This window comes from Mandrillus leucophaeus, unplaced genomic scaffold (assembly GCF_000951045.1).
Source record: "Mandrillus leucophaeus isolate KB7577 unplaced genomic scaffold, Mleu.le_1.0 Scaffold3, whole genome shotgun sequence".
Classification (NCBI taxonomy): domain Eukaryota; kingdom Metazoa; phylum Chordata; class Mammalia; order Primates; family Cercopithecidae; genus Mandrillus; species Mandrillus leucophaeus.
The window spans coordinates 13,339,482-13,363,724 of NW_012103142.1; the positions used below are offsets into that span (position 1 = coordinate 13,339,482).

The 24,243-nt window shown below is 38.0% G+C and overlaps 1 protein-coding gene and 1 long non-coding RNA gene across 3 annotated transcripts in view; one reads left to right on the forward strand and one right to left on the reverse strand.

Moving 5' to 3' along the window:
* Positions 1–12,339, forward strand: part of LOC105544364 — a 43,409-nt gene extending 31,070 nt beyond the window's left edge. Inside the window, exon 3 of the long non-coding RNA XR_001006752.1 lies at positions 12,176–12,339. This is a non-coding gene — a long non-coding RNA (uncharacterized LOC105544364). The remainder of the gene's footprint in view (positions 1–12,175) is intronic.
* Positions 1–18,335, reverse strand: part of SUPT3H (suppressor of Ty 3 homolog (S. cerevisiae)) — a 524,788-nt gene extending 506,453 nt beyond the window's left edge. Inside the window, exons 1-2 of one of the 2 annotated variants that reach the window (XM_011986846.1) lie at positions 18,051–18,219; positions 5,504–5,604 (exon numbers count right to left, since the gene is read on the reverse strand). Coding sequence is in view for 1 of the 2 variants with exons in the window: in XM_011986847.1 (XP_011842237.1) it covers positions 5,504–5,604 (101 nt within the window). In the remaining variant the exon portion in view is untranslated. Of the gene's footprint in view, positions 1–5,503; positions 5,605–18,050 lie in introns of both variants that reach the window. The other variant, XM_011986847.1, reaches the window with a different exon arrangement.
* Positions 18,336–24,243: the final 5,908 nt, after the last annotated feature.

The window sequence follows — 24,243 nt, forward strand, 5'->3', positions numbered from 1 at the left end:
AGGAAACTACAACAAATGCCATGATAGTATAAAAATGACAGGCTGGGCACAGACGCTCATGCTTCTAATCCCAACACTTTGGAGGTCAAGGTGGGAGATCACTCGAGCCAAGGAGTTCGAGATCAGCCTAAGCAACATGGCAAAATCCTGCCTCTACAAAACAATACAAAAATCAGCCAGGTGTGGTGACCCACCCCTGTAGTTCCAGCTACTTGCTGAGGCAGGAGGATCCACCTGGGACCTCGTTACTAATAACCAAGCAATCAACTGAAAAAACATTCAGCTTCCACATTTTATTTCATTATAGCACAGTAGTCACACATAAACTGTTAAAAGTTAATTTATAAACTAAATTTTGTAAATCAAAATAAAAAGTTTATTAACTGAAATGCAGTTTAGCGTAAGTGTCAAGAGCACAGAATCTGGAATCAGACTTTCTGGCTTTAATCCAGAATTTGCCACTGACTATAGGATAGTATTTGGTGAGTTACTCCACCTTTGTGTCTCTATTCTTTCATCTATAAAAGGGGAATAATAGCATCTACCCTCACAGAGTTGTGTGAGGATGAAATGAAATGGCATATGAGAGGTACTCAAGAGAGTGTCTGGTACACAGCATGCTCTATACAAGTATTCATTATTATCACTGATACTATTAAAGCACCTTTGGAATTATAGTAGGTTCATACTTTTTATCTTCAGGAGTTTTTATTTCTTCCAATTTCCTGAAAAACTTAAATGAACCAGGGAAACAATATCTGAAGGAAGCCTGTGTTAGCTTAAAAACCCGTCTACTAAAAATTCAGAGACTATACATATCAGGGCTCTCTAAAGTTAGATGAAGGGGGCACACATTCTTTCACAGCTCATATCTTCATAATACTTAAAAAATAGTCAAGTGATACCATTTCACATACAAAACAAAGGTCTAGTATAGTGCAGCAGTGAATAAATGGTCATTGCTATTTATCCCAAACACACTCAGGAGAAGCAGCAAATGTTACTGAGAAAATTATTAGTTCAGTTTTGGACATTCTAAATTCGAGGTGCTCACAGAATACTCAACAGACATTCCAGGAAGCGGGCAGAACTACAGACCTAAACATAGGTAGCTTATCCTCAGAAGAGCTCCTCATTCCCTCCTTCGTACTATCATGGAATTTTTCGCATCCTATTTCATTACAAATATTTGTCTCCTTCTCTACTGCTAGACTATACGCCTCTTGAAGGCATTCAGTTCCTGCCATATAAGAAGGACTCAGTAAATGATTTTTAGCTGGGCAAGTGGCACAATCCTATAGTCCAAGCTATTTGGGAGACAGGGGCAGGAGGGTCACTTGTGCCTAGGAGTTCAAGATCAGCCTGGGCAACATAGAGACCCCATCTCAAAAATACAAAGGTAATTCTTTAAAATGCAAAAATTGTAGAACTGTACAATTTAAAAATGTATTTTATTATACGTAAGCAAATTCTGATTAAATTTTTTTTTAATTTATGGATGTTAGATAAGGATGAAATTTTCATTTGGAAGAATTCTTACAATATAAAAGTAACATGTAAACAAGATTTTTTCAATGTTATTGCTATTTATCCCAAAAACTCCCAATTTTTAAAAACGTGGTGACATTATAATTACTAAGCACTACTGAGCTGTGAAACCTGGCATCGTCATACTCAGGCCTGTAACTCTAAAAATGTACATGACAAGGCAGGAAATATATAAATGGGTAAAGTAAGGAAGAACTCAATGAAGACTCTCAAAGTGCATTTAAATTACTTAAAATTCTGAAGAAGTTTGTTAAAATACCTGTAATGTCGATGAAAAGATTTCATTTTCAAATTTACAGGCTGCTTGAGTTCAATAACCTAAAAATGAAAAACCTCTGGACCATTCCAGTACAGGTTATTCAAAGGAGCTGTGATAAACAGCATATAGCAAATATGCTCAGTTATATGCACTAGGTAAGGCACAACTGCTATCATCCCAACTCACTAACACTTGTTAGACTACTAATCCTTTCCTTTGAAATCTGTAAGAAGAGGCCAGGCACGGTGGCTCACGCCTGTAATCCCAGCACTTTGGGAGGCCAAAGCAGGTGTATCCCTTGAGGTCAGGAGTTTGAGACCAGCCTAGCCAACATGGTGAAACCCCATCTCTACTAAAAATACAAAAATTAGCCTGGCGTGGTAGCACATGCCTGTATTCCCAGCTACTTGGAAGGCTGAGGCAGAAAAGTCACTTGAGGCCGGCAGGCAGAGGTTGTAGAGAGCAGAGATCGGGCAACTGCACTCCAACCCGGCAACAAAACTAGATTCCTCTCAAAAAAAAACAAAAAACAAAAAAAACAAAAAAACAACAACAAACAAACAAAAAAAACTTCTGTTAAGAATGTTTCACTGGTGGAATTTACCACCCAAATTCAAAATACAGTAAGTTCTCCAAGGCTCTAATACTGGGACAGATTGGTTGCCAGTTCTATATTTAATAGCAGATCATGACCATTTCATTTGTGCTTGACAACTAGACAACTTTCAGTGAAACCATTCCCCAGAAATGACACTACAATATTGTTACTTATTTAGAGGCCAGGGACCCAAAAGAACAACAACTCATTAATAGTGAATGGATGGGGAAGGCAGCAGCAGAGGATTGAAAAGGAGCAATATAAAAGGCTTAGAACCATGAACAGCAGCAGTAAAGTAGGGATTCCCAGAATGAAATTACTGTAACACAAAATAAACATAGCAGCATAAGTCCACACTTTCTCATTTGAAATACACATAAGAATTAAATATATATTGAGTCTAATTTTATACAATCAAAAGCCTAAAAATCTTGATAACAATAGAAATACTGGTAAATTTAAAAAGACTCTCCCAATTTTGGCCCTGTTTCCCTGTTCTATAAAGAAATTCATAAGGGGGGGGAAAAACTTCAAACTATAAATGATGAATGTAACTATTAGGAATGGCCTCTCTATGAGGTCTGAAATAGAAGGAAAATGTACATTTCTTCCAGAGTTGTAGCCAACAATAACTTTTGCATTCCGAATCCAGCTTAGGTACATTGGTTGGGAAGATGTTTGCAAAAGTATTTAATAAGAAAGTGCTGAATTTAGCCTTTATTTTTTCTCAGTTTTTTTAAAATGGCCCAAGGTCCATCAAATGCACTAAACAGAAATTCTCCTAAGTATAAATGACAAAAGAATACTCTACAAGCTTTTAATTTAATTTTTAATTTTTGTGGGAACATAGTTTGGTTTTTTTAATATTTTATTTTTAATTTTGGTGGGTACATAGATTTTTTAATTTTTATTTTTAATTTTTGTAGCCTTCTTCCCAAAGACAACTGTCTTTTACAGATCAGAGATTATCAAACTTTTTCTGTAAAAGACCATATAGCAAATATTGTCAGTTTTACAGGTCATATAGTCTCTGTTGCAAATACTCAACTCTGGCACAGAGCATGAAGGCTTCAATAGACAACAGATAGATGAATAAGCCTGGCTATGGTACAATGAAAATGATATTTACAAAAATAGGCAGCAAGCCCATGGCCATAGTTTGTTGACTTCTGCTACAGGACATCTGTTTTTAACTTTACTAACAAGTATATTGTTTTAATAAATACTATAAATTTCGAAATAAGATGTCTGGGATTTGCTTTAAAATACTTCATTTTTTTTTTAAAGGGAGAAAGGTAAGGAGAAAGGTTAAATAAGACTGGAAAAACACAATTATTGTTAAAGCCCAATTATGGATATATGGGTTTCATTACACTGTAAGCTTGAAAATTCCCAAATTAAAAGTTTTAAAAATACAAGGTAAATCAATGAACCAGCTCTACAGAAAATGGATTTTTTCACCTTACTCTAAAACTTTTAAAACACGCTTAGTATTTTTAAACATAATTAACATAATACAACATAAAAGATTCTTAATATAAAGCCACTAAACTATAATGAAAAAACTTTAATACACAAAAATGTACATAAGCATAAACCCTTAAAATTCTCCATAATTTAAAATATAGGCTCACTTCATACAGTTGCTAAATATGTCACATTTATTGGCATCTCATCTGAAAGGTGCAATCAATTTTTGGCTTTAAAATATTTTTATAAGAAATATATTATTTATATTAACATATAATAGGTTTATTACTTTTCAAGTTAATACATAAATGTCTTTCTTTTTAAATTCTAAGTAATTCTGGCAAACATGGGAAAACCCTGCCTCTACTAAAAATACAAAAATTAGCTGGGTGTGGTGGCACACCCCTGTAATCCCAGCTACTTGGGAGGCGGAGGCAGGAAAATCGCTGAACCCAGGAAGTGAAGGTTGCAGTGAGCCAAGATTGTGCCACTGCACTCCAGCCTGGGCAACAGAGTGAGACTCTGCCTCAAAAAAAAATTTTTTTAATAATAAATTCTAAGTAATAAATATTAATAACTATAACCATAATAAACAAATATTCTTCAGGATCTTCAATGATTAAAAGTATAAAAGGACCCTGAGGCCAAAAAGTTTGAGAGCTCCTGAACTAAATGTTTTCAATATTGTATAAAGTAAGTTCATCAGGCAATTACAAGACATATACTCAAACTCATTTTACCTTTTAACAGTAATCATCACATAGTGACATTAATTCAACTATGAAGGCTATCAATTTAGCCACAAGAGGAAGACACTTAAACCTTCAACAGAAATATTCTTTTAAACTACCTGATAAGTCATGAGTATGAATATGAATCCACAGGATAAGTCATGAATCCACAGGATAAGAAGAGCACTATAATATGTGGTCCCCCATCTTATACAGACAATTGTCTCCTGAGCCAATATAATGAAAAACTACCATGTGTCAAAAGACATTTCTAATAAATGCGCCACCTCTTATCAAATCAAGAGATGTAGTTTCACTTAATGCAAGAAACCAGATATCAAGCTGAACAGAGTCTTAAGAAATCTTAATGACTCTGCAACTTCCCAAAGATTGAATACATCTGTTTTTTAAATGCTCTAAGTTTTCCCCAATGTTCTGAAACAGTGATTTCAAATATTATCAAAACTAAAAACTAACTTAAATTAGGCTTATTGAATTATTATGACAGTTGAGAAAAACTAAGACCTTCCACGTGAAAACATTCCAACCGTCCAAGAATATAATCAGTCTCAAAATTTCCTAAATCTATAAACTAGAATAGAAATAAACAATACATAACACAGACTCAGACAAATATTAGAGCAAATATGTCCACATAATTATTCATTCTATCATTTATAAAGATGAACCAATACTCATTTTTCAAATACAGTACCACTGTAGCATTTTTAACCAATTTTGCCTCTACATACAGCAATTTAAAATGTTATCACAGTATTTCATTTTTACTTGATTAATAACAAATTATTCCCAAGTTTTATAAATGTTATGTCTATTGCCTTTCAACATGAATAAATTTAAAATAGTAATAGCAACAGCATGCAAGGATATACTTACATCATACTCTGTAATTCTGTTGCAAAGCTTACAGACTTCCCTGTATTCCTTCCACTACTTGAAGTTGCAGTAGACATTGGACTAGCTGCAGTATTATTCATCTAAATAAAAAGGAGAAATAAAGCTTACAAAATATACCTAGCTATAAGTAAATGCAAAAAAAAAAAAAGGAAGCAAATATAAATTATTTCAAAAACTAGAGAAAATTTAAATTTCTGATTTGCTTTGCATAAAACTGATTCACTTATACTTAATGTTGTTTATTAAAATGAAATAGCAAGGTGGAAAAAAACTAGTTAAGTAAGATGTCGGCCAATTACTCACTTCAGTGATAAACACTTTAGCACCTGTTTTATGATAGGTAATGTAAAAACAGTATTTATTAACATATTTTACTAGAGCTAATTGGTTTTCAAAATGAGCTTCAGGGAGCCCTATGGTTCATCAGCAATGCTTCAGGGAGTTCCAGGTGGACCCCAAGCACAACACACCCCCAGTTTAAAACAGAACAACTCTGACTTTTCTAGTTGATATATGAAGGTTCCAAGTAAGATTTCATTTAAAGAAACAATTCCACAGCTGAAAGATACAAAATTAGAAAACTACAGCATAATCTAATTCCCATTTGAACAAAAGCCTAAAATACAAATAATATTGCCAATCAGTAGATCAAAAGCATTGTGATATTTTATAATCCTATAGGTAAATAACTTATTCAATTTAAAATGTGACATTTTCCCAATAAAATTAAGGTGATGCATAATGATAAATTGGGTGCCAATCCTAATGTATGCCATTTTATTTAATGCATTAAAAAAATTAGCAAGATTTAGTCAAAGTAACATTAAAATAATGTCATGAAAGTAGGTAAAGCCTCAACTATTATACTATTATACTGGAAGTGCTCAATAAACGTTAGTTATTATTTCATAAGCTTGTATAAACTTTGCAAAGCTGTAATTTTCCTTAAAATATTTTTTGCAGATTCTGAAGAACAATGTAAGATATTTAACAACATATGAAAAAGTAAAACAGTGCAGAGGACTTTTAGTAAACTAAGAGGGCAGGTTCTGGAGTCAGACTGCCTAGATTTGAATCCCACCTCTGCTCCTTTGCTAAGACTTTGGGCAAGTTACCTAACTTCTCTGTGCTTCAGTTTCCTCATCTGTAAAGGGCAATGATAATCTCACCTTCTTAGGGCTGTTGTGAGAATTAAATGAATACATACAAAAATTTAGAACAGCACTGACAGCACACAGTGAACACACAATAAATGTTAACTGTTATAATAAACAGACCTTAAGAACTCCCTCTTCCATGAACGGGGAAAATTAAGGAAGAAAAAAGAATTCCCCTTCTTGATCTGCTAAAAGCTTTTATATAAACTTAGATGTATTACCCTTTTTTCACAATCACACAAGTTTGTAAAACTTAAATATTTTTACTAAAAGACCTCTATGCAACTAAACAAATATTAAGTAGCTTCTTTGTAAGTTTAGTTTTCACTGACGACATCACTACGACTACTACTCACTTGGGCTCAAAATCTCAGTCACTACCTTGGACTCCTTCTCCTGCACCCTACAATTTGTAAAAAGTCAAGTAAATTCTACTTGCTGTATGTTCTCACATCCTTCCCCTCTTGTCCTACTGCTATGGCCCCCTAAAAACTCTTAATCTATATCTTCTATCTCCATTTCAGTTCATTCTCCAAACTGCAGCCAAATTTATCTTCTTAATACATCTTTCTAATCTAACAACTCCTGTGGGTAATGATAAAATTCATAAAGGGAACCTAAACCAGGGTCACTTAGCAAGGGCTGGGATGGAATGGCTGGGCCCCACAAAAGGAGGACGGGGAAAAAAGCTACTACAAATCACTGATGGAGATAGGCCTTATATGAAGCTTTTGAGAAGGCAACAGGACAAAGATCTAAGGCAAGCAGCACACTAGCTAGGTGACTAGGTTTGAAATATACCAATATCCCTCTGGTCTAGTCTGAGGGCCCTAACAGCCAGGCCAAAACCACTATACCAAGAATGCAAGAGCACAAAAAGAGAAGGAAAACAAAAACGTTCCACTCAAACTGAGCCTGAAAACCAAAATTCTAAAACATATGAAGAACTTAATGCTAAGAAACACCATCACATTTTTGAAGCCTAAATTTGTGCCATTGTTTAAAAAGACTTTTGGAGTAAGTACTTTCTCTACAAATAATATAGGAAAAGAAACATAACCATTTGAGACTTGGATTAAAAAAAAAAAAATCACAAGTCCAAGACTGGGAGAAAATAGGAAACCAAGGACTTCCATAAACAGTCCTGCAGAATTGGGACAAAATGCAAAAAAAGGGAGCCTGGATTTCTCAAAGACCTCAGAAAATGTTCCCTTGTTGTCCCAATAGAAGGCTGACAGAGCTATCTGGGACAACATGTTAAACTCAAAAATTAAGTAGTAACCCCAGCCTCCAGAATGTTATGATTTGAGTTGACTCATCAGATTTGACAGACATGCCATTCCATGGGATTATCCATCCTATGGTCAAATGTCCTGAGACATTGCTGGAGCAATCTGCTCCTTTTTCATTTTCAAATCCAGTCACCCAAACCTAGTTTATTATAACCATGATCATCCTTTCACAGTCAAGTCAATTTTTATATTAAACAGGTGAATAACATTTTTCTTGACATGATGAGCTGATAGCTCATTAGACTCTTTAAAATAATTATTTCCCGTACCCACATTCTGTTTGATTTAGATAATTAACTTCTTTTGACATTAACTTCTTTACACATCAAAGTCCTATCATTCCAATGCTCTATTTCCTTTCTTCTAGACATTAAAAAAGAAAAGTCTGTTAAAAGCAGAAGCACTCAAGTCAATTTTCACTAATAAATACAGTTACCGTGGAACTGAAAACCTACTGTAATCTTCTCAATGGGTTAATGTCCTGCAGTTGTTTCAGCTTTCAATTGAAAATGCATCTGTTTGCCATATTTTACAAAATGAATTCAGATGTGCAGATTGGGACCTAGATTATTTCAACATGCCAGAGTTTAAATGTGAACCCAAGGAATAAGTTCATATCTGATTAATAGTATTTAAACCTGATCATTAAGCTAATAGCTAATACTATAACACACCTGTAAAACTGTGTTCCGGAGAAGAAAATTTGGCATTTATCTTTTAATTTAAAATTATGGAATTTAAGGATACACCCCTATCCTTAGAAAACACTGCTATCAAAAAAAAAGTTTTAATTGTAGTGAAGTTAATCACAAAAAGTAAACTAAACAAAATGCAATGAATATGCTACTGGGTTTCTAGTTAGATCTCATATTTTGGGGGACTAAATAACCACAGAAGAAATACCATGAAACATCTTTAAGCTTAAAAGACCTCAAATTGTCGAGAACCTTACTACTAGTTTCTGCACCCTCCAAACATCATCAAAATCTGGACTGTGAAAACTATCAGTCAACCCATTAATTAAAAGAGAGAAGTTTTAATCTTATCTTCTATACTGCTGAAGAAAACTATTTCAGCAGACCTATGTACTGATTTTGAGCATCTACAGTCTCAATTCTAATGATAACCTGAACATCCCACATAATATAAATTAATAGAAAACTTTTATAATTAGAATATTTTTATTTTCATAAAATTCCAAAGGCAGGAAGCAATTACGGTTAAGCCAACACTATTATACACTGCGTTTTAGTTTTGTTGTTTAAAAAAAATCAGGTTACATCATGATCTAAATTTCTTCTGTTGTGAAAAATAATACCAAATGGTCAATCACTGAGAATGCAAAAAATTAAAAATTAAATACATAAAATATCTATAAAAATGTCTAGACCTAGTGTTTAGAATAATACAATGGTAATCTCAGTATAGTAATATATGCCCCATTTTAAGTGGACTTTGGAAGGTATTAAAAAGCCTGGTTTATAAACTTACCTCAAATCAGTCCCACCTGACCTTGCCAGCCTCCTTTTCTACAGCAGTCAAATCAAACTTTCCCCATCTCCAGAACCATCCCATGTTCTTTTGAACCTTTACCCCTATAGCTCTCTCTACTTACAATACCTTTTGAAACAATACAGTATCTGTCAACCTATCCAAAATCTATTGCCTAAGCCCATCTCCAAGAAACCTTCCCAGATATGTAAACAAAATAAATTCTTTCTCTGACATCTAATTATTTTAGTTTATATTAGTTTAATATTAACTACTTTACTGCATACTAATTATTTTAGTTGAATAAGCCTCTGTCCCACAGTGAATCCCTACCCCAGCTATGGACAGCTGACATCATCTTCTACTTCCAGAGAAACAAAAAGCTATCATTTAGTCATTCCCTCCACTCTCCTCCACCAAAGACAGTGTATCCTCCTCCCTTAATTCCCTCCTCTCATAATAAAGACACCCTCTTATTCAAAGCTAACACCACCAGTGCTTTGGATTCTTCATCTCTAAGAAGGGCACCTACTACAGGCCAAACACTGTTCTAAAAGGTAGGGATATAGTAGTGACTAAGTCAGACAAAAAAAAATACATTATAATGCAAGAGACAAGCACATAAACAAATATAATTTGAGGAAATAACAAATACTATGAAATAAGAAAAACAAGTTGATTTCAACTAGGAGGTGGCATTTAATATAAGATCTGGAAGGGAGCTCTGGAGAACTTCCCAACAAAAAGAACAGCAAAGTACCAAAATCCTGTGGCCAGTGTGGCTAGAAAGACATGAACGCAGGGGTAGCAAGAGGGCAGATCTTATAAAGCCTTTAGGCCACAGGAGTTTACATTTCACTTAAGTGTCATGTGAAGCTATTAGAGAATTTTGAAAAGGGAAGTTACTTGAAATGTTTTAGGTTTTAAAAAGATAACTCCAGCAGCGGGGAGAATATACTATACGGAAGCAAGAGTGCAATCAAGACCAGTTAGGAAGTTACTGAGGTTGTGTGCAGACAAGAGATGACAGTGGCTTGAATTAGTTTAACAAGTGGAGATGATGAGAAATGGTCAGATTTCTGCAACATATTTTGAAAGCAGAACTGATTTGCGGATGGATTACACGTGGGGTGTGAGAGAAGCGCAGTCAAGGATGACTGAATTCTGGGGCCTCAGAAACTGGTTGAATGGTGGTGCCATTTACTGAGATCCAGAAGACTGGGAAGGAAAAAAAAAAACAGTTCAGTTGGGGCTATGTTAAGTTTGAGACAGCTATTAGACATTCAAGTGGAGATTTTAAAAACCTGCAGAAGCTTTGTGAGAGATGTTGTCAAGCAGAAAACTGAAATAAAACCCATGGTCACAAGATTTTTGTTAAGAAGGATAATTAATATAATGGAACTTTGTATAAGGATATAAGGATCAACTAATCTCATAAGTTCAATTTCTCTGTCAGGAATAATTTGTCTCACAGGATTGCATATAATGGGCACTAAAAAAAATCTGAACTGAAAATATCAAAACACCCTGTAAACGTGAAAACTACCCCCATCCTTTCTCTCTAGATGATAAACAGCTAAAACTGCAGCATTACATATGCTACATAAGCATCTTTTGGAACTAACAGACACCGGAGCCCAGTGATAGACTGCTACAAGACACAGGAGTTTCTAGTATATCTTTCTTCTTTAGTCTCATATTCAGTTTCTATTCCATATGCTTTCATATCCAGTACTCTCACAGAAAAATCGAGTTTAAAAAAAAATTCTTTGCAAAAACAGTCCCTAAAGTACATTGCAAATGTGCCTATCAGATTATCCTTAAGCCCTGACAAATGGCACATAGCACACTTACTTTTCCAACACTAAAACACTGTTGTTTTTACTCAAACTTTATAATAGAGTTGCTTAATGGTTAACTTTTGAGATATGTGGAAGATTTTGGCACCAATTACACTCCTAACAGTAAGAGGTAAGTGTATTTGACAAAGATGTCAAAAAATAAGCAGCTCCCTTAAAAATCAACACTCTCTTCCAGTCGAGAGTCACATTTTAGAAATATTAAAGCTTATGAGAATTCTGCATTAAACAATTTACAAAATATCTGATGTGTTTAAAAACACAGTTTACGTGACCAAAAAGAAAAAGGAATGGGGGATTTACTGTAGGCATGTAAAAAACAGATGAATTTGGAGTTTATAAAGGGTGTTTCACCTGTGTTAGCTCACTTTTTTTTTTCCCCCCACAATTACCCTACAAGAGAAGTATTCTGCCTCTACCAACTAAGACTGGCTGAAGATCACAAATTCAGTAAACAACAGGCTTTGATCCCAGATAGCTGATAACCTGAAATATTCAGGCCATTTAGATATACTATGTTTTAATAAAAATCCTCTCATTTTAGTGCCTTAGTTTTTTCATTAGTAAAAGATCTCTATCTCCTAAAACACTAAAATATTGTGAAATTACTGAAAAGTTGTAAACATAGCAGTCAGGGGACTTACATAGTCATTAAGTTTTCTTGGAGACTGATGACTTTAAACACTCAGTTAAGAAATTCTTCGTTTAAAAGAAAATCTTAGGTAGATGGATAAGCAACTGTAGCAGACAAACATATATGCAAATTGGTGGGAGGGAACCAAAGACATCTGAGCAGACTTCAGAACTACAGTTTGAAAATCACTAATTTCCTCCAAATCCCTCATTTTTCAGGTGAGGAACTGAAGTCCAGAGGGGTTTCTTGAACTGCCCAAGGACACACTACTATTTAGTGATACAAGCTGGGACTAAATCTGAGGTCCCCCGACACCTGGTCCAGAGTTCTTTCTACTATACAACAAGGAATATACAAATAAAAGTTTATCATAACTAACCCACAAGGCCTCCACAATGTGTATGTCACACTGAACTGTGTTGTGAAATATTAATATCTGCCTATGCCAAACCACAATGGGAGCAGTAAAGAGCCAGGCTCTGGAGTTAAATTACAGGCTCTAACACTTACACATGACCTTGGGCAAGTTATGCCACCTCGCTGCCTCAGTTTCCTCATCTCTAAAATGGAGATTAATTACTCCTCTCCTAGGTTACATAAAATAACATATGTACAGCCCTTAGGAAAGTGCCTTGTACATATCAGGCATTTAGTTCATGCCAACAATGATGATGAACTCAAGCAAAAGCAAAGCTTCTTGAAAATATATCACAAAAGATTATTGTTAAACATGTATATCCTCAAAGAATGTTATGACTAATAAAGACTAACATGAATACCGTGAAATATATAGAATTCAGTCATAAAACCACTATAGCATTTAAATCGCAAAAGTACATTTCAAGATTTTTTAAATGATTTATATTTGTATGTTATTTTAGTTAACATAGTCACAAAAATTATTTCAATTTACTTGTCCTGTGAATTCAACAGCATCTTTTCAGTAACTCCTACCTACTATACACCAAACAGTGTACTATTTTCTTTTTATTTTGAAACAGGGTCTCTTTCTGTTGCTCAGGATGGAGTACAGTGGCACAATCTCAGCTCACTGCAGTCTCCACCTCCTGGGCTCAAGCAATCTTCCCACCTCAGCCTCCCAAGCAGCTGATACTACAGGCACACCAACCACCAAGCTCGGCTACATTTTTTTTTTTTTTTTTTGAGATGGAGTTCTGCTCTGTTACCCAGGCTGGAGTGTAACGGCACAATCTTGGCTCACTGCAACCTCCGCCTCCAGGGTTCAAGCAATTCTGGTGCCTCAGCCTACTAAGCAGCAGGTACATGCCAAGACATGCAGCTAATTTTTGTATTTTTAGTAGAGACAGGGTTTCACCATGTTGGCCAGGCTGGTCTCAAACTCCTGATCTCAGGTGATCCACCCGCCTAGGCCTCCCAAAGTGCTGGGATTACAGGTGTGAGTCACTGTACCCGGCCCAGCTAATTTTTGTTTTAAATTTTTTGTAGAGACTAGGTCTCATTATATTGCCCTCACTCTTAGGCTCAGGCAATCTGGACATGTCTTAGCCTCCCAAAGTGCTGGTATTACAGGCATGAGTCACAGAGCCAGCCACTATTTTCATGTTCATGATCTTATTTAACCTTCACTACCCATTAACTAAGGGCCAGATATTTTCAAAGGGAGAACTACAGTACAAAAAAGCCTGACAGACCCATTCTAGAAAGTAAGAGCCTCATTAGCATAACCTATTCGGTGGGAATATGTTTGGATAAATGAGATACAACGGAAAGAACACATCAAGTAAGTGCCCAAGAAAATGTTCGTTCTTCCTTAGCAGTATGGGGTTGTTTTCTGTAGAAAATATATTGTGACCAGATCAAAAAAGCACCATTACTGTGACTTAAAATATTATTTGTTTTTTTTTGTGTTTGGTTTTTGAGACAGAGTCTCACTCTGTCACCCAGGCTAGAGTGCAGTGCACGTTCTCGGCTCATAGTAACCTCCGCCTTCCGGGTTCAAGAGATTCTCCTGCCTCAGCCTCCTGAGCACCTGGGACTACAGGCATGCACCACCATAACCAGCTAATTTTTTGTATTTTTAGTAGAGATGGGGTTTCACCATGTTGGCCAGGCTGGTCTCCAACTCCTGACCTCAAGTGATCCGCCCACCTCAGCCTCCCAAAGTGCTGGGATTACAGGCGTGAACCACCACACCCGGCCTGTGACTTACAATATTATTTGTAAAAGAGAACTGTCTTCAGTAATGGTGCCTATTATACACTATCTATGCTGTTACACAAAATTTGCGGAACAACTTCTGCAGGTCACTCTTTAGTGGAGGCTGTAGGTAGACAAGACAAAACCAATTCAATATAAAAACGTTTGTAAGGACGACAATTTTTAAACGTAATTCTCATTTGATGCCACCAACAGTCTTATGAGAAGGTGGGATGAGGTTGGGTACTAACTCTATTTTACTGATAAGGAAATTGAGGCACCGATATTAACAAGTTAAATACCTTAACTGAAATGACAAAATGTGGCAGAAAAGGGCAAAAGCTAGGTTTATAGAATTGCGTCTTAGTGCTCTGCTCACCAACCCACAGAACATCTCAGAACGTTATTATCACTTCTAGATTATCCAATAAACTTAAGGCTACAGCAGCTAATAGTTACTGAACTGCACCCAACACATCACATGAGTTACTTAAATTAACCTCTCATGAACCTAGAAGCAGAAGCCATCGCCATCTTCATTTTATAAATGAGGAACCGAGTATTCTTAGGAAGATTAAATAATTTGTCCCAAATCACATGGTTAGGAAGCAGCTGAGTGAGAACCCAAATCAAGTGTTAGAGCCTCAATAAAATATTTTACCCACTTCAGTATAAACTTAATAATGCATGTAGCTGAGTTATTTTTCATTATTTAAGTAAACTGTAAGTAAAACTCGTCTTTAACATTCTAATACATAATCAGATTTCTGATGGATTTCACTATTCAACCTCACCATAAAATAAAATCAGTGTTATTTCAACACAAATACTCAATCTCCTGATTTGACTGACACAGACTAATGCTTTGCAGTCATCCCCACCAAAAGATAATTTTCTTCCAGAGGGAACCAAAACTCAAGCTGCTAAAGATTTCTATCCAAAGCAAAATTTTAAATTATCAGTGGCTTACATGGGAAAGTCACTTGCTGGCCTTATTCCAGGTATCTCATTTATTATTTAGACACAACAACAGTAATTTTGTCACTGTTTTAAAGTATATTTCTGGCCGCGCGCAGTGGTTCACACCTGTAATCCCAGTACTTTGGGAGGATGAGGCGTGTGGATCACTTGAAGTCAAGAGTTCAAGACCAGCCTGGCCAACACAGTGAAACTCTATCTCTACAAAAAATACAAAATTAGCTGGGCATGGTGGCATGTGCCTGTAATCCCAGCTACTCAGGAGGCTGAGGAGGGAGAATCGCTTGAACCCAGGAGGCGGAGGTTGCAGTGAGCTGAGATCACACCATTGCACCCTAACCTGGGCAACAAGAGCGAAACTCCATCTCAAAAATAATAATAAAGTATTTCTGATATTGCAATGTGGTTAATTGTCCTAAAACTATATATTACAAGTTCCAAGAAGGCTAACAGTAGGGTGACATTATTATGTGGTCCCAATTCGAACATTTTTGATAGTGAAAGGGGTTCTATTAAATTAAATAATTGTGCTGGAACAATCAGGCTTTATACCATGACTGTCTCAGAAAAATTAAGATATTATGGTCACCCATAAAAGCACCCCATTCTGATTTGCATATTATGAGCTATTCTCTCCATCTGATTTAATTCGTGGGCTTTAAGTTATTGTTCCAGATCTAACCATTATCTTCAGCCTTAAGACCAAGAGCATCTTTTTTTTGTTTGTTTGTTTTTGTTTTTGTTTTTAAGAGACAGGGTCTCCCTCTATAGCCCAGGCTGGAAGGCCTGGCCTGACCATGATTCACTGCAGCCTTGAACTCCTGGGTTCAAGAGATCCTGTGGCCTCAGCCTCCCAAAGTGCTGTGATTACAAGCCTGAGCCAACGTGCCTGACCCAAGGGCACCATTTTACAGACATCAGGCCAGGGTTAAGGGTGCTACCGCTACCTATGAAGGTTGTTTGTTCTTTTAGTTTTATTTTCATATTTGACTTTATATAGACTTACTTAAAAAAAAAGATGCACATATTTCAAGGAAAGCAATTTTGTGAAACATCTATTACCTAATTTCACTTATCTCTCCAAAAGACTTGGATAACCACAAAACTAGTTCTAAAATGTCCTAATGCTCAAGAGTTACAATTTTTCAAATAGCTTTATTACACGAAAGGTTAAAAAAGAAAAAAAACTTGAATAAAAGAGCTGGAAACTTCTCACTGAAAACCAACCAAAGTAGTAAAAGATAAAAACCAAAAATCACAAAATAGTACCATAATGTTTAAAGAAAACTCCAGTTAATACTGTCATAGCTCTTTGGATCTGGCATTACCCGTACAACCTAGGAGACAAAAGAACGTTTTGCTTTAATTTGTCAAGATGTAAATAAGTACTAACAGACCCAAGGTCTGAACTGCAGTATTTGAATGAAAGGCATTATTTGAATAGAATTACAATTCCCTAAGCCAATAAATGTTCCAAAGAGCTAGCTTCTCTGATTTAAAACTCAACCACATCAAGACTCGGAAGGACTCTCAACATCTGAACTGTAGACCTGTGCTGCCCAATGCAGTAGCCACCACTAGCCACACGTTGGTATTTAAACGTAAATCAATGTATTAATTAATTTACGAAACAAATTAAAAATTAACTTCCTCAGTGACACTTATCATATTTCAAGTGCTGAAGAGCCACTGTGCCTAGGTTACCACTAGTGCCTAAAGGCACAGATTATGGAACATCTCCATCAAGGCAGAAACTGCTACTGAAAAGTGCAGCCTAGACTTAGGCACACTTCGCTCCAATGTCCCGAATATCCTGAGATAAGAAACTTTCAATAGCACAATGAAGTGCATTCCACTCTAGAAAAGTACTCTCACGAACTGTTTCTCATAGTCAAATTCAACCTCTATGAAACATCCACCAGAAATTCCCCAAGTTCTGTCCTTCAAGTAAATCTTTGCAGGGCGAATTTAATTCCTCTTCCAAAGTCTGCCCTTCACATATATTAAGACCCCAGGTCCTCTCCTTCCAAATACATATATAAATATACACACTATACATACATATATACACATATATACACACACACATTTCTTTCTACCGAAATAATTTAACATTTCTATTAACCTCGTGGAGAAATGCCAATTTATCCACGTGTACAGTAATAACATGTCCAGGATCGCCTGAGTGTCAAATATTACATATCACTGTCTTCATAACTTCACTCTCACTTGTGAGACCAAATGTCCTCATTCTCTGAGAAGATAAGGTCACAGTCATTCTGAACTCCTAAAACATGGAGAGCAAAAGCACAGCTAAAATGTACTGAGCAGCACCTGGCGTTGTTCTAGGCGTTTAACGTGTATTTTCTCATATAACCCTGACAACTCTGAACTAGGCTATAAGATCGCCATTTTACAGACCAAAACAAGGCAAAGACAAGCTACATAATTTCCCCAGGGGCCACAGACGTGAGCTCACCCCAGAGAGAACACAGCGGATCTTCTCCTCTTTCTGGATGCTACACTCCCACTAACTACCTAACTCTTCTCTCGCCGTGCCATAAAGCAACAATTTCCCTCTTTAATGATTCCTCCGGCAACCCCCAACACTACCTAGACGACCCGCGCACCCCGCTTCTTAGCACAGCCCAATCCCCCTCACCCCACGCCCACCCGCCAACAGGGAGGAGTCGAGAGGCAACTCCACAATCGGCAGCGGAACCAGGGCGCTGCGCCCGGTCAGCGCCTCCCACAGCCGCCCTCCCTTCAACACTCCCGCGTAGACGCCGAAGACCCAGGCGGCCGCCCTAGAGCCGGGACCAGGGCGTGGCCGGCGCGGGGGCCCAGAGACGCTGGGATCTCCGCGCTGCGTCCCCCCCGGCTCTCGGACGTCTCCCCCGCCCGCACCCCCGCACCGCCCCCCGCACGCCCCACAACCTCTGCTTTAAGAACCCTTGTAGGCACGGCTGCGCTTCCTGCGAGGAGAATGTGGGGGGTGGAGATGGTGCGATTTCTGCTGCTGCGGCCCGGGACACGCTTGGAAAGGGGTGGGGTGGGGGGGCCGAGAGTGTGGAGTGTAAGAAAGGGAAAAGGTGACTCGGCTGTGTGACGGGGGGGAAGGGGGTGCAAGGTGGCGTGAGCCCGACTCTCGGTGAGGCGGTGGTTGCGGAGACTGAGGAGTTAGCGATACGGACGCCCCCAGCACTGGCAGTGCGGGCGCATGCGCGCTCTGCCAGGTGGCGCGCGGTCTCTCAGCCCGGGCGAGCTACTTCCGCCACGCTCGCCGGGGGCGGGGCGTTGTGCGCGGCCGTCAGAGCCCGGAGAGGGCAGCGCTGAGCCACGCGGCGGCGCTTAGAGCTGGGGACGCTGGGAGCGGTGTGGGGATGATCTGAGATCGCTCAGGGTCTACAGGGTGCAGGCTTGAATTCTTTAGGAATTGGGCCCGAGAGGGATAGGATTTTTGACGGTTTCGGTGACCGGCACTGGAAGTTGATTTTCAACTCCAGGGAAGAGATTCACCGTTGTAAGCTTCTTTCCAGGAATTGGAGTGAACGGGATTTTAGCGGGATTGCGCGTTTAGAATGGTGAAGGGAAACGGAGAGGTCTGAACCCTCGCCGCAGGGCCGCAGTGCGGGCGTGTGGACGTGGAACGCTTTCTGGGACGGCGAAACCGGCTCTTCCTCCGCTCCCGCGCGCCATCACTCCCTACCCTGACCTCGCACAGAATCTGTTTCATTAATCTGCAATTAATGTTTTTCCCCAACTCGTAACTAGACGCAGGCGTTCAACTACCATGTTTTGTTATTGAAAACTTGTTCTACTTGAAGGCCTTTTTTTTTTTTTGGACGATTCTGTGTTTAGATTTTGGCCTGTTCCTCATTTTAAAATCTTGCACCCCCAGTATTGAACTGTACATCCTGTCCTGCCACATTTGATTAATACAGATGTAGTTCTTTAAATAATACAGTAGTCGTAAGACAATGCTTTCAGTCTTTCACTCTTTATATTATATGAAGTCTTATTTCTGTTTTAACATTCTTATTGGTTGCTTAGAGAAGAAAACTGGTTATCCATGCTCACCTGCACACCTGTGACGTCAAATACTATAAAATACTGTATTTTATAGGGATTCAGGTATTAACCCTCACCAAGTCTTTTTAAGCATCACTACTTCAGTTATTTTCTTGCCTATACATACTGTGAGTTCTGAAATAATCCCTTCCTCCTATTTGCTTAAATTGTTTAAGATAGCAACTTATTTAGTTATTTCCTCTGTGGATTGTAGTTGAGTCTGCTAATGTTGTGTTTATTCTCTTTAATCTCCCCAACGCTTCAATATTTTCCAAATACCTAAAATTCCAAAAGAATAAATATATTTAGGATGTGAGAGTTCAGCACAATGTGTAAATCAGGGATCAATTCATTGCTGAGCAAAGTGTGCAGTATAAGGGAAAGTAATAGCATCGTAATAACTTCTTACATTGGAAGACTGGTTGAAAAGCTATTTTGAGTACATTACCAAGAAATTAGTTAACAGAAGATTAAGAGAAAAATTGGTGTTCATATCTAAAGAAACATAAAAGTAGATCATTTCAATTAAAATTATGTTTAAAGTTGTCATGGAAGTTCCTGCACTGGAGTTTCACCTGCATCAGATGAGTACCTGTTTGACCCACTTTATCAGGATAGAATCCAGATCATCTTACTCTAGGATACTGGTGTCCAGCCTGCATAAAATCACACACAGGCCGGGTGCGGTGGCTCACGCCTGTAATCCTGGCACTTTGGAAGGCCAAGGCGGGCGGATCACAAGGTCAGGAGATCGAAACTATCCTGGCCAACATGGTGAAACCCTGTCTCTACTAAAAATACAAAAAAATTATCCGGGCGTGGTGGCACGCGCCTGTAGTCCCAGCTACTCAGGAGGCTGAGGCAGGAGAATCGCTTGAACCTGAGAGCCAGAGGTTGCAGTGAGCCGAGATCGTGCCACTGCACTCCAGCCTGGCAACAGAACTAGACTCTGTCTAAAAAAAAAAAGAAAAATCACAGACAACAAAAGTTAATGAGAGTGAGACATGGAGAAGGGAAACTGAGTTAAGGCATTGATACAGTAAGTTTAAAAATTTTGTTCTTAGGAAACTGAATTGTGCTGTTGGCAGAGATCTGAGTTTTAAAGTCACATGAGTTAACCAGGTTCCTAGCTCCTGGAATATCTTAAAATCCATTTTTGAAAATCTGATTTAGCCATAATTTTGCTCACAGTTTGAGACCATTGCTATATACAAAGGGCCAAAAATATTTTTCCATTACATTCATATCAAGTATCCTAAACTATCAATGGTACTAGGGTATCTTGATTATAACAAAACTAGAACAGCAAAGCTGTTGCTAAAGTTAAGGTTTTGATGACTAACACCTCTCAGAAAAACAAGTGATTTCCAAGGCATCTGGGGAAAACGCATCAGGAGACGAAGTTAATTTATCACTCCACAAAAATGTCTCCATGACCTGGACAAAATTCTTAAAGAAAAATGAAGCATTGTAAGTGTAGACTTTTACATTCCTCTGGCGTGTAACATTCACATAGACTCACTAGTGCAAAGAGAAAGTGCATATATCTAAGTAAAAGTGCTCATGGGCATCTTAAAATGATTAGATAGTAAGCCCACATTCTCAAAAGAACAGCAGAAGTCATGGCTAATATGGAACCATCTCTCTGATTCCATGGAAGTGATTTCTTTTTATTATTATTTTTTGAGACAGAGTCTCACTCTGTCACCCAAGCTGGAGTGCAGTGGCCCTATCTCGGCTCACTACAACCTCCACCTCCCCAATTCAAACGATTCTCCTGCCTCAGCCTCCTGAGTAGCTGGGATTACAGATGTGCGCCACCATGCCCAGTTAATTTTTGTATTTTTAGTGGAGACGGGGTTTCACCATGTTGGTCAGGCTGGTCTCAAACTCCTGACCTTGTGATCTGCCTGCCTCGGCCTTCCAAAGTGCTGGGATTACAGGCATGAGCCACTGCGCCTGGCCAGAAGTGGTTTCTTCTCATGTGGATGCCACAGTAACAGTTCAGGTGACCTGGAAATTCTTTGTCGTTTTGAGATTCATAACTCTTACTTGTTAGGATACTTGTGGGGCCTTTTTATTTTCTATCAATTATTTCATCCTTTGCTATATTTGCCTTCTATTTTTAATGCTTAAATTGTCACCATGAAAATAAACTGGGGTAGACTGCATATTGTTTAGAACTGTATATTGCAATTGTTGCTAGATTCGTTTTTTGATGTTCAGAACTGTTTTCCAATTGCATTCTCAAAAGTATCTTGTTTTATGTTTAGAGCAAGTCATTCTGACCAAAAAGATTACTCAGCCCGGTAGTACCTGAGCAAGTCACTTAACATCACTGGACTCCAGTTTTTTATCTGTAGAATGAGATGATAGAACCAAATAAACTAAAACCTTACAGCCCTGAAGTTCTATGTTCCTTCAAAATGGGAATAGCCAAAGGATGGATCCTAAAGTTGTGCAGAATAATTTCAGCATTTGTGCTACAAAAATTACAAAAGTATTCAGGGCTTTCTTTTTTTTTTTTTTTTTCTTTTGAAATGGGGTTTCCCTCTCTGTTGCCCAGACTGGAGTACAGTCATGCAATCATAGCTCACTGTAGCCTCAACCTTCTGGGCTCAAACAATCCTTCCACCTCAGCCTCCTCAGTAGCTGGGACTACAGGCATGTGCCACTACACTCAGCTAATTTTTAAATTTTGTGTATAGATGGGGATCTCCCTATGTTGCCCAGGCTGGTCTCAAACTCCTAGGCTCAAGATATCCCCCTGCCTCAGCCTCCCAAAGTGCTGGGATTACAGGATTGAGCTGCCATGCCCTGCTTGATGTTACACATTTCAAAAGAGAAACCAACATGAAAAGATGTATCAGATATGCTGATGCACTGCTGGGGGTGGGGGTGTCACAAAATTATTGATGTGTAATCAAATTGGCTTCCCCTACCTTCCAATTCCATTCATAAGGAAAAGCAGTACAATGATTTGAAAAGAAATGTTAAAAAAAATTATACAGTACCAGGTAGCTTGTAGAACTGTAATCATGATCATCCTCTTAGGGACCTGTTATTGTAGATTTCACAGTCCAGGGTCTTTTAAAATTAGTGCTTGGCTGTTGAAAAAATGATTATGTTTTTGAGAGTCAGAATGGTAAGGGAACCATGGAATACCAGCATTCCAAAGACCCTTTGAGTTCTTCAGGCACATGAAAACTTAGTTGTTCCCATTCTCATGGAATCCAATATGTAACACTCTTGTACTGGAATCAGACAACTTTTACATTTCAACAGATTGTTGTGGGCCTACTACGTACCTGACAGTATTCTCGAAGCTGCAGATATAGCAGTGAACAAAACAGAAAAAAACCTATGCCATCATCAAACTCACATGCTAGTAGGAGTTAGACAATAAAAATAAATACCTAAAATAAATACCTAAATTATATAGTATGTTAGAAGGTCATGAGTGTTATCAGAAAAGTTTATATGGGAATGAACGTGGAATGAGACCAAGCACAGGAGGAAAGGGGAAGATGTAATTTTTAAATTGGGCAATTGAAGCAGGACTCACTGAGAAAGTAGTATTTGAAGAATGACTTGAAAGTGAAGGAGATACCTGCACATATCTGAAGAAAGAGCATTCCAGACTACGAGAACAATTTGCAAACCCTAGGGTGGGGACAGGTCTGGTAATTTGAAGCAACAGCCAGGAGGCCACTGTAGCTAAAGAAGAGTAACCCAGAAAGAAAATCATGTGATATGAGGTCAGAGAAGCACTAGGCCAGATGGTGAAAGGCCGTGTGTGTCTGACACTGAGAGGCTATTGGCAGAAGATTGACTTCGTAAGATTTAGGCTTTATATTGGTTACCTTGGCTCCCAGGTTGAAAATAGTCTGTAGAGTGACAGGTCCTGTTGCAGTAACCCAGGCGAAAGATGATGGTAGCTTGTACTAGGGTTGTTACAGTAGAGGCCTTAAGACATGGTTGGGTTCTGGGTATATTTTGAAAACCAATATGATTTGTTAACACATTGGATTTAGGATTCTAGAGAAAGAGGAATCAAGGATGAACAACTTTGTTCTGAGCAACTGGAAAAATGGATTTGCCTACATTCGCTGAGATGGGGAAGATTGGGGTTGGAGTATACTGGGTAGGTGCAAGAGATCAGGAATGCAGTTTGGGGAATAAGTACATAATTAAACATGATGTTTGTATTATCTTTAATGTTTTGCCATCAAAAATAAATAAGTTCTGGAATGGGCACAGTGGCTTACGCCTATAATTCCAGCACTTTGGGAGGCCAAGGCAGGTGGATCATTTGAGGCCAGTTCGAGACCAGCCTGGCCAACATGATGAAACCTCGTCTCTACAAAAAAACACATAAAAAATCAGCCAGGTGGGGTGGCTGAGCCTGTAATCCCAGCTTCCAGCTACTGGGAGGCTGAGGCAGGAGAATCGCTTGAACCCAGGAGGCAGAGGTTGCAGTGAGCCAAGATAGTGCCACCGCACTCCAGCCTAGACAACAAAGTGAGAAAGTTCTTAAGGAAATGAAGTTTGAATTTGTAACATTTTATAATAATTAAATTAATTTCTAATCTTGCTCATGTAATATAGTTCCATTTAGACCTATCCAATGTATGTCGAGGAATACCTTTAAGAAAGTTTGAGAAAAGCTAAACATCCACTTGTTTTAAAAAATAAAAATAAAAAAATTTTTTTGGTCTATCAGTCCTCGAAAGTAGGGAATAAAGTTAAGACGAGTATACAGAAACATCCAGTTCTCCAAAGTATTTTCACTGAAACTGAATCTATTTCAGTGAATTATTCAAATAACTGCCTTCTTTTTCTATTACTCATGGAAACAGGACCAAAAGTTATTTGGTGCCATATGAAATAAATGACAGTGTGGCTAACGCAACCTGCTATTCCTACTTCACATTCTGAAGTTGGATGCAACAAACCTATTTTGACTAAGTAATGCTCAGATCATTTGTTAAATAGTAATCAGGGAACTGTACCGACAGGTTTCACCAAGTTACTTTGTTTTTATTTTTAGCTTTTTACC